Raw genomic sequence first — 15877 nt, forward strand, 5'->3', positions numbered from 1 at the left:
AAAAGAAAAGAAAACGAGAACAGGTCAAACCTGTACATGCAACAGCTCAGTTGAAAATTGAATCATACATGTTCATAAGGGAGTAGGACCTTCTCCTCTGCTTATTCAATTATCATTAATATTATCACTGATATATTATCATTTACAGACTGTGTGACCGTGTTAACGTGGCCTCTCTTTACACTCACGTCCTGTCCCACCACCGGTGAAGCTGTGAACGTTCACAGGTCAACAAAACTCCTGTGATCGCAGACACCCACATGGACAGACAGATGGACTATCCGTGGTGACGTCACGGCCGCCGCTCGCCCTCCACCGTGGCGACGTCACCGGGGGCACGTGGGTTTGTTATTACAGGAAGTGAAGATGGCGGCTCAGTCGTTTCTCTCCGAGTCTCTGCTCGGGTGGTCTATTTTCACCTTTATACTTTTGGTAAGCGAGTGTGAAGTTGCGCAGCCGCTTCATGAAGTAGTAGAGTGTTGTACGGTTCGTTTTTAGATGTTTCCAGCAGCTGAGCAGGTCGCTCGGTGAACGTGTAACACAGCGCGACATGACGACGGTGTATTAACGTCAACACTGGCTTTGGATTGGTTTTAGCCGACATTAGCCATGACACACTACAGGCTGTTGTTTTAAAGGAAGCAGTAAACCCTTTACATGTCATACTATTACGTATAGTGGCGGTGCAGGGAGCTGGTGTACCTGCTTGTATTGTACAGAAAATCTCAGGTTATTTATTTCTTAATAACAGCAAATGGCTGCGCGGTATACCCAGTTAGCTTTCACCACAAGGTTTTTAAAAGGCACTTTACAAAAAGTATGCTCCTCCGTATTAATAATTTAGCTTTGTTGAAAACACCAAAGGCATTTCACCTCCAACTAACCATGCTGTTAGTGTTATTTTTGTTTAGTGGCGTTAGGTGGACCCTTACTGAACCTCAGTGAATGTCTTGAAGTTGGGTTAGTCTGTTCGGTAACCTGCTGCCCAATTTAGCACTCATTATCTCAGCTGTTAATCAGAAGCCGTCCAGAAGAATGCCTGGATGCCAGTAAAACGCCCTGCCTCCCCTACTTGCAGCCCTTCTTACTTGAACAAACCCTTCAATGGATCTTATTTGGATGCAAAGCCTGCGTCATTACCTGGCAAAACAAGCAGCCAGAGGCTTAAGGCTGCAGGCCTTTAATTGATCCTGTCTGTGAATGGCAGCCCTTGATCTGAAGGGACTAGTTTTAGCAGTGTCCTCACTTCTTACAGCTTGTGTGCTTGGAATATGACCTTGTCATTTAGGAGTCTCTTTTTTTTTTTGCTTCTCCGTCTATTGAGGTGACTGCCTGTTACAATGACAATCCCTCTCTCGTTAGGCTTTCTCGTGTTAAACAGAAACAGGATAATTGAGCAAATTCTTGAAATAGTTAAAATACTTCAAGCGGTAGTACCTAACTGCCTATAAATTCTGCGTCGTATAAAAAGTCATCTTTGTGATATTTCCTAATCCCTATTGCTGGTGAGTCCATGTGCGCTCCTATGCTGAAAGAGGATAAGTGGAGGAAGTATGATATAATCAGATCAGCTGTTCCACAGCACCTGCAGGCTATTCTCAGTATATAATTCCCTGCGTGTTGTGTTAACACTTTGGTTTGGTTTTTTGGGGGGCAATCAGCACCACACACACTGTAGCTAGAGTTTACAAGCAGTGTTAGGGGAGGACACAGTATAATTGTAATACAATATAATATAATTGTATTATGCCAATCTTTGAAATGAAATGAAAATGTCATCTCTTGTACTCTCTATTATCTCTAAAATGTTATATTTTTGGCTGGACATTTGCTTAAGCTATCTAGGCCTAATCATTTTTGGCTAATCATATTCCTAATTTCCCCCCACTGTTTAGGTAATCCTGGCTTTCTGTTGGGTCTACATTCGGAAGTTTCAAAGTCGTCAGGAGAGTGAAGTTGTTTCGACTATCACAGCAATATGTGCACTGGCCATTGCTTTGATAACTTCGGCCCTTCTACCAGTGGATATATTCCTTGTTTCATTCATGAAGTATCCCAATGGTACCTATAAGGTTAGTATCTGTTCTTCTAACACTGCCAGTAAAATCAATCTGAGACTTGTCCTGAGGCAGCTTTAAACTCTGCTTTGTAATTTTCTTAGAACTAGACAAAGTGGACATTGTTTTTGCCTCATCTAAAAGCTGAATGCATTTCTTGGCTCATGAATTTTTTGCCATTTAATTAGTTTTTATCTATTTGAAGATTTAGCAAAGTGTGTAACGATATCTTCAATTGAACAGCAGATAATGTGTTGCTACGTGGGGGTTGTGAGCGGCTTTGATTGTTAAAGGGTATTTGTTTTTTTAACATTTATTCATGGCCACCTGATGTAAGATGCACATGTTAACTCATCAGGAACATAATCCCTGACTTACTTAATCAAACATGATTTCTTGGTGATCTCTTCTTGGTGATTACACTTTGTAATAAAAACATTACAAATGAGCAAAGAAGCATGAAAGCAAGTTGTGAAATTGAAACTGTGTAAACAGGGAAATGAAAGAATGAAAATACTAGCTTCTGATGGGAAAAGATCATCTGAGCATGACTCAGAGCAGTGAGAACCATGACACTGCAGAAACTGACAGAAATTACAAAAACATTTTCCTTAGGCTGATACTCTTCAATCTTTTTGATGCATTGAAGCTTTTTACAGATTTTTTTCCAATTGGAGAATTCATTCTGGAAGAAAAATGCAGGAAATGCAAGCATATGATGGACAATTACCTGCACTTGTGTCACTACACATGAATAAAAATAGATTTAGACAAAGGTCTGACAGCTTGCCCAGGCAAGGAGCCTGTCAGTTTTGCATCATTCACTGTTCATGCCTGAATTCAGTTTGTGAAACTACATAAACAAAGCTGCCTGAGCACTGCTATAAACCATATGCCTCTGTCAAGAAATAAATGATGTAATTAATACAGTATCCAGTAAATGCACCACAATTCCCTCTGTGTTGGTGTTAATTGTTATAATTATTACAATAGATTTTACACATTTTTGTTTTTTAAGTAGCCTAAATCGCGTTGATGCCTGTTATCATTGATTATTATACCTGTGTCATTCCTATTACTGTTGAACTAAATTCTAATTTTCACCATGGACTTTTCCTTGGTTAACTTTCAGGAATGGGCAGCAAACAATGAGACGCGGGGGCAAATTGAAGACACTGTGCTGTATGGATATTACAGTAAGTACATTCTCTTAATACCTGTTTACTTGGGTCCTCATTAAAAAGGAAAATGAATAACTTGTTTCAAGAATCGTAAACAGAGAGGATTGCTGCAGGCTGACAACTTAATCTGTCTTTATTTAGGCCTTTTGTTTGAATATTTTTTAGAGTTTAGATGTTTTGTGATGTGTGCAATGATCATAAGTCTACTTTGTCATGCTCCGATGATATCAGCCCTCAAATCTCCTCTTTCAATTGATGCTTGTGCCAGTTCAATTTCAATAACACCTGGGGCCTGACTCACCCACACAGCCATTTTAGTGGGTTAGTAGTCTAACTTTGGGATTTACACTGGCTCGTTGACAGCGTTTCCCAGAGTGGTGACTCATTTTCACACAGGGTATCTCTAAAGTAACTTTGGCTGCACATATTTCCTCTTCTGGAGCAGTTAAGTTCAGGCTATCAATAAACAATAAATTAAAAGCCCATACAATAGCTCACTGATCCTAGAGGAACCCTGGCCTTTTTAAAAAACTAGATTTTATTCACAAAACCTTATATAAACAAGGACATGGCATTCAAATGAATGAGACTAATAAAATGATGAACTGTAATGGCCAGGACTGTTGAAATAATAAATAGTGAAATGACCTTTTCGCAGGGTAATTTTAATGGACGGACAGAACAGTTTGTTTTCTATGATGATGCAATATATTAGAGATATCAAACACTTATAGTGTTTCCTGGCAAAATGCCCTCTATGACAATTAAAATGAATGCAATCTGTCAGATAGGAGGCATCTTACATTAGTCAACTATAGCTATCAATAATAGATTAAATTTACTATTGCATGCTGAAATGCTTTTAGTTGGATGCGGCTTGAGCCTTGGATGAAGCACACACAGTATTCCTATCACTATGTTACTGGTGAACATAAGGTGAATCATGACCTCCAAATGGAGTCCTAGTGATGGACAGTGATGATCATATTTACTCACACCTTTACACTATTTGCATTTTCTCTTATGCATTTCTTTCGGACTCTGCCATGTTAACTTTTTTGCTATTACAGTCATATTGCTAATGGTATATATATTTTCTATAATGCTAATGTTTAAATTCCTTCCTTGGTAAAGATTTAAATAAGCTTGCTTAGCTTAAAATTTATTATTTTATAAATGTATATATGTGTATAATGTCAATTTGTGTTCATAGTCCTAATATATTCTTTTTTGGGAGACCTGACTATTTTCCAGCAAAAGCTTAATAGCTTTAAAAAAACAGTTGTTTCATCACATATTGAGTATGCTACTTTGCATATATTGATTGCATTTGATTGGCTACAAACTCTTCCTTCATTTGAATACAGTCATGGCAGGATAAAGCAACGTAACAACAATGTGTATATGACTGGTTACTCACAGCCGCTAAGTTTTACTGTAGCGGCTGTGGGGAAAATAAGCTAACACACAAATGCTCTACTCCTGTGAGTTCATTGTACGTGATTGTAACACTTTGGTGTGACATTTAGCACTGATTTAAAGTAAAGTCACTTTCGTTGTTGATTTATTGTAATCGGCAGTCGTTGTGGGTCAGGTTAGATTTCCTCCGTAGGTTTGCATTCTTCCTCATCTGAGGGCTGTGCGGGCATGTTCACACTCTGCTTGACTGTCTGACCCTCCTATGGGTTTGGCATCACACCTTTATTTTTTTTATTGGTGAATGAAATTTGGTGACTACAGCAGAATTATAATTAGTAACCAGAATACAGTACATGAAAACACCTGTGTGAGTGTCTTTTAAGGCATTATGATTGTACGCAGGCTACAAGTTCTCCACAAGAGGGAGTTGTTGGGTCGTTTGCGTCGCGTACATTTTGTTCATAGCAGAAAACATTAAAAATGACTGCATTCTATTTACGTGAGCTACTTCCAGAGTCCTGCTCTTTCACACGCTGGCTCATGCCATCGTTTACTGGGACACTCGATGGAATTGAGCCATCGTTAATGACGTTTGTTTCACATGTGCTTTTTTTGCTAACACAAGTCAAAATGTGCACCGTGCAGCAGCATTTTGGATGTACAGATATAAACTTGTTGATGTCGCCATCTACAGGCAAGTAAGGTAATAGCTGCCCCTTGCATTGTGACACTGTGCACCACCTACAGGCGCATTGAGTGTTACAAGCTGTTTTGTTTTCTCTGTTGTCACATGTTAAGGGATGTAATAAATAAAAATGCAGCAACACAATCCAGCTTGTGGCATAATTATGATAATTGGTTACTCTTTTTTTTGCCTCAATTTTCTCCTCTACTTCCAAGTACTGTATGCCAAAATTGAGGGTTTGTTTATAACCTTTGTTTGTGTGTCTTGCTGTATTCTACTTGGCAAAAGAAAACAACAAAAACAAAAGTATTACTTTCCACCAGCTGCTGCAACTGTTCTTGTACGTTCACCAAGCTAGTCTTCACTTGTTTCACTTGTCGTAATTGTCACATTTAGCTTGCATTCAGTGAAATTATAACATTTGGCACTGACAATTTGCTTTTGGCTTGTGGCATACTGTATTGTATCATTGGTAGGTTTGTCGAGCATTCAGTCAGGCATCTTGGACTCGGACTGCCAGATTCTCCTTCTATGAGAGAGGGCAGGTCCGGTCCCCATGGATGGCTCCATAATTATAGTGTTTGTGTGTGGTTGCAGTTCATGGGGACAGTATCCAGGCTATTTGGCTGATAGATTCCTAACTCAAAGCTATTAGTGCCACTGAAAATTCTTCATGATTGTCATATTAAGGGATAACATAAGTTTTTTGTCTTTGACGATTGCAAATTCAGTCATGCCAAAGACACTAGATCTCACGTTTTCCAACAGATGCTGGCTTAAAGTGCCTGTCAGCAACACTGTTATGTACCGTCTGTTCAGAAATGCCAAATGCAAGGAAGACAAGCTGTCTCCTTGCCCAGACAGCCCAATCAAAGAAACCACTTCCACTGGTATGGTGACATCAGAAAATGGGCTGACCGTGAATCCAGCATTCAAGGGGCCACAGTATATGGTCCTCCGGACACACAAATATGATTTTATGCACATGATTGATTTCCTCTGTTATTATCTATAGTTTGGATTAGACATCTCTTTAAATAGAAACCTTGATTCACAAAGATCAAATAATGAATAATTCTGTAGGCTTAGACTGGAATGCAGGGCTGTGTCTCGTCAGTAATTTAATTCATTTAATGGCCAAACCGCCTGGAAACTATGTTCATGGTGCAGCAGTTACACTCAAGACATTTGTCACACATCACAGGAAATGCTCATATAGTTGGTTTAAATATATATATATATGTTTTTTGTTTGTCTTGAATCACAATTGTTTTGATTGGCAGCACCTTATATTGTGGCATTCATGCTGTCCTTATTCCACATAAAAGCAGTGTTTTTACATTGTGTGTTAAGTAGGCATTACAATCCAAATGTAGTTTGTACATGCCATTCACAGAAAAGGTAATTGCTTTTTTTCATATAGATGTTCTTATCAAGTTGAAATATGAAATGAAAAATCTTAGACATACAGAGACTATGCATTCTAGGAGCTAGGGATAAGGGAGAAGCTTCAAAGATTTTGCTACTTGCCTCAGGCATGTATACATGTGATCATAGCTCTGGGAGTGTGAGGTGCAGAATGATCTGCTTGCAAATTTGTTGTGGTGTTGTAACGTTTGGCTGTTGATAAGGAAGGTTGAGTGCCTGTAAAAGTGCCTAAAATACAAAAATCTGAGTGCTGCAGTTTGATTGATATTGTGCTCAGTTCCTCAGAGCATATTTTTGGAGTAAAGATGTAGTGCATTTTAAATATTGCAAATGCATTCCAAGCTTAGAGATGCTGTCATTTAATATATGACATGCACCTTAGGTCATTGCACTTGTTCTAATGATAAATTGTTTACTGTTATGCCAGAATTAATCTGACAGTAGGTGTTATATATATTATATTATAGCAATATATTGTGAGATTATTACAGATTGGCTTCTGAGTCTGATCAGTTACCATGGCTATTTAAAGTTAAATACTTTAATGTAATAATAATATATTCAGACAATGCTTTACCATTGATTATTTTTAAAAGTTAAATGGTTATCATGATGCATTTCTATGTGATTATGTGTCTCTGCAAGTGAATCGATGTTTGTGAAGATGACAGCATAAGAGGACTGTGTGCTGATGCAAAGTCATACTTTGTTGAAGGCTACAGTAATAGACTAAATATGAAAACATGATCAGTCTAATTTTGGCTGCATAGTCTATCTCACTATCATGTTGTTGATGTTTATGCAGAACCAGAGTCTCTTTTCTTTCTTTTTTGAGGGGCATTACTTTTTTATTTGCCAGTAGGTGGAGACCAAGCTCCATGTGTGTTGTATGCACAGCTTCCTTTAAATCTAACCTTTAAAGTTGAATTTTTTTTAAGGCCATATTTGACAGGACTGTCCATTTGTCTCTTCACAAATGGAATAATTACAGGGTTGACATAGAGATTTCCTATTTCCTCCACTGGAGCATGTTTTTCTTCAAGGTAGATTGATGTGTATTCAGTGGTGATCACAGTTAATAAGCATGTGCATGTCCAGTGATTTTAACATTATTTACTTGATGTATGAAATCATTTGATGGCCTTGCATAGCTGTCATTTCTGTCAGTTGCTGGTTCAGAAATGTGTACATTTCTCTCTGGTCACTATGTTCAGTCAAACCTATAGTTGATATTGTCAACATTTCTGCAGCAGCTTTTAATTCTGCTGTATAATTACCCTCACAGTTTTACAAGCACAGTGTTGTCATAGTGGGGTAAATGCAATATAGCACAATTCCATTGTTATTTTAATTGAGGTTTTTTCTGTTTAACCAGGTTTATAGTCCTCATTTTCATTAGGAATCTACACAATTATGCAATCAGTGGGAGTGGATGACAATGTGGTATTTACGAACCAGAAAATAACAAATTTGTACCGTTTGTTCATTAAACTGCATGTGTATGTTAGCACTCTATCAGTGGTATGAAACTGTTGCTCACACTCTTTTTCTTATGATGGCTGCAGTACACATAATCAGTAACATCATAAGTAGGTCAAGTAAATGCATTATGTTACATCTTTAGATGTACGCATTTATGAGTATAGTTATTTGAACTAAGACGCATTTTGAGTTTGAGCAAAAAGCAGTGATGAAGAGATAATAGCTATATCAAAAAATAGAAGGTGAAAAGATTCTGTCTGAGGGAAATGTTACTTATTGTCTGTGGAGAATAAACCTTGCAGTTAATCACAAATTCTACACAGTGTAGCATTAGATAAAATGTACCTTCAACCTGACAGAAGGGATGAATGTCTATAACTTAAACACCCAGTTCCTTTTAGAGCCCAAACTGCTTTTTGTGATCTTTGATGAACCCTAAGTTTGAAAGCCTAGCCATTCAATCTCCAGCCTCTGTCCATTTATACATTTCCTTGGACTGCTCAGTACTTCAAAGCAGCGGTGCATAAGACCCTTAAGAAACAGGGCAAAATACCCCAGGGCCGTTTTAAATAAATCATTGGCTTTCTCTGTGCCTTTTTAAACGCCATTTGTAGAAAAGGAGCAAGAGAGGATGCAATCCTCTTGTAAATACACAGCAAGTACTTTCTTTTTGTCTGTGATTCTTGCCCACCTACATGTGCTGACTGAAATGTATTGGAAACCCAGTGTTTCTTTTAAGAGCATTCTGAAAACAATGACAAATTGCAGTTTTATTTTGGAGAGCAGCTTTGTCTGATACAGAAGGGCCTTCAACGATAAGAACATTGTCCAGCTTGCATAAGAAACAAAGGCACATTTCTTGCCACTGTGTGCAAAAAACACAACTTGAAGCTCTTCGCTTCTACTTTTCTTTTATCTACCTCACAATTATGATATTTAAACCAGGGATACATTTTTTAGCCTGCAGTTACCTCTAAACGATATAAGCCTGTAACAATACAGAGGTCAACCAATGGAGAATTTCAAAACAGTCAATAAATGACAATATATCTGCTGTTATATTTATTTAACATTAACAACATTAAGAACATGACAAGGATCACTTCAGTTTGGTTATTAAATAATTTTGACATTTTTACAGTTATTTATCTTGAAAAGCTATGACCTTCAACATAGCTTTAGCATTTCTGCAATGTAATTTATTGTTAGTTATTGGCTTACAAATATGCTGATACCAATATATCGGTAATAAGGTAATATTGGCAGATAATGTTGGCCTTTCTGATGGACTAGTTGGGCTTTAACATACAGCATTATACCAATTTGTCTTCCAATCGTTGCTTTGCCATCAATTTTAGAAGAATCTATGCAGATCCCATTTGCTGAATTAAGCCAAATACCTGGTGTTCATTTATATATAAGTCAGCAAGTGTTTAATCCTTGCTGTGTGTTAACTGAGTATGTGGATTAAGTAAATTGTTTACTAGATTTTGTTAAGCAAAGGTCTAGTTTGTAACATTTAGGAGGATCTATTGGCAACAATGTATTATAACATTCACTGAATATAGGAATCATTGCATTATCGTTACTTTAGAATGAGCCATTTTTATCTACAGATGCCGTGGGCCGCCTTCCATGGAGTCCGCCATGTTGAACAGCCATGTTTGCGGAAATAGAAAGCCAGTAATAATAGATCATGAGCACCTGTCCCACTGTTACAGTAAATATGTTATGTTGATGGATGTTTCATTGACTACTAGCCTGCTTGAAAGCTAAAAATATTTTTTCTACTTCTAGCTTTTCCTATGATTTTGTTGACAAATAATGCATGAATGTCAGCACTTCATGATGTCCCCATTAATGCTCACAAATCCAATAAGAAGAAAACTTCCTCTGAATGCAGCCTTTTCTTATACGTATTTCACATTACCCTCTTTTCTGATCTCTTGCTCAGTACTTTACTAGAAAAACTGAGGACTACCCAACCTCTTTTGCACAGTTTTTAAGATATGTCATAAAGTTGTGTGCATATTAGAAGTCATATATATTAAAGACATTTTTAAATCTGCTCTCTGCTCACCTGACAGCCGCAATGATATTTAAAAGTGCTTGAGGCTTGTTTGTATGTTTAAGCATAGATGTAAGCGATGTGATGTCCGACACTGAGAAATCTCTTACTTTCAGTATAAAAGTTGAATCTCCAAATATTTCTTTTACTTTGATATGAGGCTGTTTTTCAGTGTTTTTGTAGTGTATCGACTGTCAGATGGCATGGTGCAGCGTGTGGAGCAAGAAAAATAGCAAAACGTATTCTGTTCATTTTCTTTCTAGGAGGGTTTAACAGATACCGGTCTTATGGCTCAGGAACCATTTGATTATATGGTGCATAAAGATGTTGTTCCTCTAAAGAAGTTCTTCCATATCAGCTCACTATTCATGTCCTTCAAGGCTACTCTTTGAAATTGATGTCCCATACTTCCTGAAACAATGGACAAGAAGCCCTGTGGAGTCCATTTGCTGCTTCTTTTCAGCAAAAAAACCTTGCCATTAATCATTGAAGTGAAAAGTTTGTCAAGCAGATGGCAACAAAGTACAAAAGCACGGCAGAACGCTAAAGATTCTACATGCAGAACTAGCACCTAAAACATAACCTATAGGTTCTTAGAGAGCTGTTTGAAGGCTGGAGTTGGGTTCACTTTTCAATGCCATCTTGTCAGTTTGGAGTCAGTAAATCTGAATTTGGGTGTCAGTGTGGATTGTGGATGGGGGCGAGGAGGGATAAGCAAGTGGTAGTCAAAACAGCTGAGTCTGATAACCAGAGAAACGTGTCAGTCAGTACAAACATGCTGCCAATACGGAAAGAAACGGGAGGCAGCACAGACCTCTCGATATGATATTATACTGACTCTGTTAGTGTTTTTTCTTAGGTATTAATAATAAGTATTGATGTTCTGTGGTATTGGCATAATTGTTATACAGGTATAGTTTAATAAGAAATGCAGCCTGTCTTCAAAGTTATAATAGTAATGCTCTTTAATGTTAAAAAAATCAGAACCTTACGGACATGTTTCCTGAGTCTTTCGTCTAAGTATTTGTTTTATTATGTTATACATTACCCTACCATGACAAGGTTATGTACAGCTTCTCTTGTCTTTTAAATATTAGAAAAATGGTTCTTCGCATCGAATTATTTAAATAAAGATCATTTAAACCAGATGTGCATACATGTGCATGGGAAACAAGGGAAGTGAATGTGTTGTTTCAGCCCTGCACTTTAATGGTTGTATAAACATGTTAACATAGTTAAAAATGGCAATTACATGCCATAAATATACTAAAATATTCTAGACATAATAGTAATTAAATTATTAATTGAAAATAAATTTTTTTCTTCCCTCTTATTAATCATTGCTTTGACCGATAAAACTGCATTAAGTGGCTTGAAGTAGCTACAAAACAAACAAACAGCAGTGAGCCTTTATACTCATTCACAATCAAGTTCCTTTGTCTTGCATGTTAGCAAACCTTTGTTTACCCACACATCAGAACAACACAGGCAGCATGTCGTTTATGCTACCCGTCAAATCTAAGTCAAATATTCACTAGTGTTTTATCCCAGGTTTGGCCCCACAAAAATGGTGCCTCCCCTGATGTTTACAGGAAATGAGAGTGCAAGCTCGTAGTGTCATAGCTTTCAGCTAGTGTCTGTACAGACAGATATTTTCATCAGTCTCTGGAGTCCTTTGTCAGGGACAGTGTTTCTGTGAGAAATCTCCCCTGGCATTTAATTTTCACATGAAATGTAATACATTGTGCTGGTCTGCAAGGGACAAGAGTCCAGGTGCTAATGCCCCTGTGGAGGGCCACCATAAGGTGAAGACAATGTTCTAATGTTTCTCATTAAGCCATACATGGTGCTGGAAGTGAAACTGGTACTGCTCTGATTGGTAGTTGATAGTACGTATAATCCTTTTAAATGACAAAAAAAAAAAAAATTGGAGTATACTATATAGAAACACAATAACTATAAAGGGTTAAGGAAGGGCATGTAATTATTTAGTCCTCTACTCTCTGTCAGGGGGATAAATATGCTAAACTTTTATCGCTGGTCAGGCGTTCTTCCCCGTAGAAGATCTGCTTAGAGAGTAATGGATGATACATGGTAATGCAGTATGACCTATTCTCTCAGTATGTTAATATTCATGGTGTTATGATTAATTTTACCCATTGCTTTAACCCACAAGCATATGCCAGCGGCTACACACTGTGCATGGCTTGCATTTATTGGCTCCTGGCATCATCCTAAACTCAGTTTGTCTGGCTGTAAATTAGTGTAAATGGATACCTTAGTGGAGCAATGAGCATGTGTTTATTGAAAGTAATGCCCTGTCACAATCACAGCTGGCAAAAACCAAGCCACTATGACAGTGACATTCATTTGTCTGCAGCAGCGAGAGCATTTTGTGAAATATAGTCCATTTCACAGGCTACATGCTTGTTCTTGCTTGAGGCCATGCAGTCTTGACTCATATGGAACGTTTGTTTACCACATGTACATTGAAGTTGAAGTGTAGTACTGATGTCATGGATTAAATGGTTATCAGGAGCATGTTTTCACTATCAGTTTCTTTTGGAGTTTGTGACGCTATCATGGCACTGCTGCTTAGGGCGTGTGTTTAGTTGTTGTTTCGTATGTGTAAGCCTGAAACTCGTTTCCATTTGTGGTTTAAACTCTTTCATTTAGTTTGATTTTGGTGACGTTTAATCAAGCCTTAACTCATAAATTAAAAAGCACTGCTGCTGTCATATTCCTCAAACTAACATGTGGCGAGAAAGTGAAATTGATGTGGTTGTGGTGAGCTATTTGTCTTCCTGCACATTTTTTAGTTGGCATCACAATGTGAGTTGTGCTACTGATTCATATTATCACCTCAAGAGCTATTGAGCTATGCCAACCATGTTGCACATCTTTGTGACATGCTTTTCTTTGAGTTATTTTGGGGTTGTCTGGGCTGTCTTCACCGACATCCATTTGCTGCAGAAAGAAAAGCCCCTAGCTTGAAATAGCATCTCTCTATTTAAGTGTTTTTGCCTCACCTCCACTCTATGAATTCCTAATGTATTTGAGTGTTGGTCTGTTCTCTAAAAAGGCTACTTGTACAGAAAGAACCAAACAAAAAAGGCTTGGATCAGAGAATAGCAAGTTCTTTCACTTAGGGGACAGATGTGTGTTGCTTCCACATGTTGAAGGTCATGGGCTGATACAAATGACTGACAGTTGCAGGGGTCAACATTAAAATGGGACTGGTGATTACTTGCTTTGGGAGTTTGGCCCAAAGCATGGTTGGAGACACCAATGGCAGATCATGTCTTCAAATATAAATGCCCCTATAATTGAATCAATTGTTCAGTTCTGTGAATCAAGATCAACACAGAAAAAGTAGTTTACTCAGAACACACCCAACAACATTATTAACTGGCTTTTACACATAACACTCATAACAAAGACAACACCTGTATAAAGGAGGCTATTAATGATGTGGCTCTTAATTGAATTGAATTGCACTTATTATTATTAAGATAAAGTTCAATAAAGTTCAATAAAGTTAACTGAAAAGTTAACTCAATCAGTCAAATAAAAAGAGGTCCTGTCAATATTGTAGAGCTGTTGGCTAGTTAACATTGCCTAACCAACCTCAACTTGTCAAACTGCTGTTTTAAAAGTAGAAGACTTGAAGGGACTAGAATACCAGCTCACAGCACAAAGAAACGTATTTGCTTGATAACCATACTGTGGGAGATGCTGTGAAAAAACATTTGGTTGACAACATTAATACACGCTAAATGTAATTTAACAAATTATAGTCAGCTTTTTTTGCATCAGTTCTTGTGCACGCATGCACAGTTCAGCCACCACTGGTAGACAATACCATATAGAGAAATGTTGTGCAAATGCATTAAAGGGCTTTTACTTAAAAAATGCCAAGAAATATAAGTGTCTGATTAATATTTCTTTTAGATTGAAATCTTAAGCATTACCATGACATAATGACACCAGAGCCTCTCATTACTTTACTTAATAATCCAACTTTGGAATTTATACATTCAAAACTCTGCACAGTTGTCACTGATTGCTTAATGGACCTCTCTTGAAATAACTAATGCCATTTTTCAAAACATGTCATTTATAAGTACTTGCTGGGCCCAGTGGTCTACTGTACATTTCCTTTATTGTAAAAGTACCTCTGATGAAAGCTTTCCCCAATCTTTTGTAGGTATCATTTCTTTAAAACACTTACTAAAATTGCCACGTTTCACAAACCCACAACCATGCTTTTAACAAGAACTATTGGTTTAAAATGATTAAAAACATTGCTCCTTGAACTCATGACCCTGTAGTAGTCACTGTCAATGAGTTATCTGGATCACCACACTCTGAGTACAGGAGAGATATTGGAGGAGAAAAATAAGCACATATCTAATTAAAAACTATAAGCACAAAAAAGAAAGTACTTTCCAATAGGCTTTGATGGAAACCTTAACATCAGCTAAAATTATGTCTCTCTCAGGATCTCACACATACTCAGAAGTTATTCGGCATCCAAGGAAGGCAACTCGTGGTGTCTGTAGATAAAAACAATTTATTTCTAAAGTAACAAAAACGATTCTTAGTTTCAGGTGATTATACAATAATGAAAACATGCCTATTCTAGTATATTACATTTCTGCCAATAGATTATTTTAAATGTTACACACTGGTCCTTTAATTCATCTTACATAATAAAGTGCGACTGCCCTTAAGGGTCAAACTGTCAACTTAAGAGACTGCCCAGTTACCACCAATGTGGTGGCTATTAAACAATGTCATCTAAAAACAGACAACCATAGAGGCTTTGCAGTATATTGTCAAGAGACAAATAAGAAAAATGAAGTAATACATTATAAGAGAGAAAATGACACATTTTGGGTTTGTAAAATAACTTAAATGTAAGGTGTATTATTACAAACATTTATTTATAGATGAGTGAATGTAAGTTATTTATAGTTATGTTTCACTGTGGTACCACTAGTGTTTCTTGATAAATTAATAAGTGATCCCTGCCCTAGATTTGTCATTAGATTATTAAAGGAATGACTTGGCTTTATGCTCTGAAATTGCTGAATGGGTGATAATGGAGGCTATGTAAGAACTGACATGGCATGCAAAAAGGTCAACAACTCACTGACATATTTGACTTTTCACAACTGCTGTTATCATTCATAAATGAATGGTGTGAAAGAAAAGGGATAACTATATTAGTTTATGATTGTGGTACAACCTGATTAGGGAAATTGAAGCATTTCTTCACAGAAACCAGTTTTGACTTTATATTGCCTTTCCTTGTCAAGGAAAATACAACATCACTTCAAGTAGATAAACAGGGTACATCCTACAGTAATATCAAACTTGCATGAGAGGAATGTTTGTGACTGAGATTCAGACACAGAAAATAACTTAAATTGCTAATCTGAGTCAGAGATATTAGATTTGTAATTTTGTATGTATTACACTGCAATGTTTCAACATATAAGTGTCATGATATAGATATAGATATATTACATTTTGGCAATATTTGGTACAAAAA

The 15877-nt window shown here is 37.1% G+C and overlaps 1 protein-coding gene across 2 annotated transcripts in view; it reads left to right on the top strand.

The window, feature by feature from the left end:
• The first annotated feature begins 324 nt into the window (after positions 1–324).
• Positions 325–15877, top strand: part of lmbrd1 (LMBR1 domain containing 1) — a 55399-nt gene continuing 39846 nt past the window's right edge. For both annotated transcript variants that reach the window (XM_035663444.1, XM_035663446.1), the window contains exons 1-3: positions 325–432; positions 1896–2072; positions 3190–3253. In XM_035663444.1, coding sequence (XP_035519337.1) covers positions 367–432; positions 1896–2072; positions 3190–3253 — 307 coding nt within the window. In that variant the 5' untranslated portion in view covers positions 325–366. The remainder of the gene's footprint in view (positions 433–1895; positions 2073–3189; positions 3254–15877) is intronic.

Source organism: Morone saxatilis, unplaced genomic scaffold (genome assembly GCF_004916995.1).
Source record: "Morone saxatilis isolate NCDOM2014 unplaced genomic scaffold, NCSU_SB_2.0 Contig19, whole genome shotgun sequence".
Classification (NCBI taxonomy): Eukaryota; Metazoa; Chordata; class Actinopteri; family Moronidae; genus Morone; species Morone saxatilis.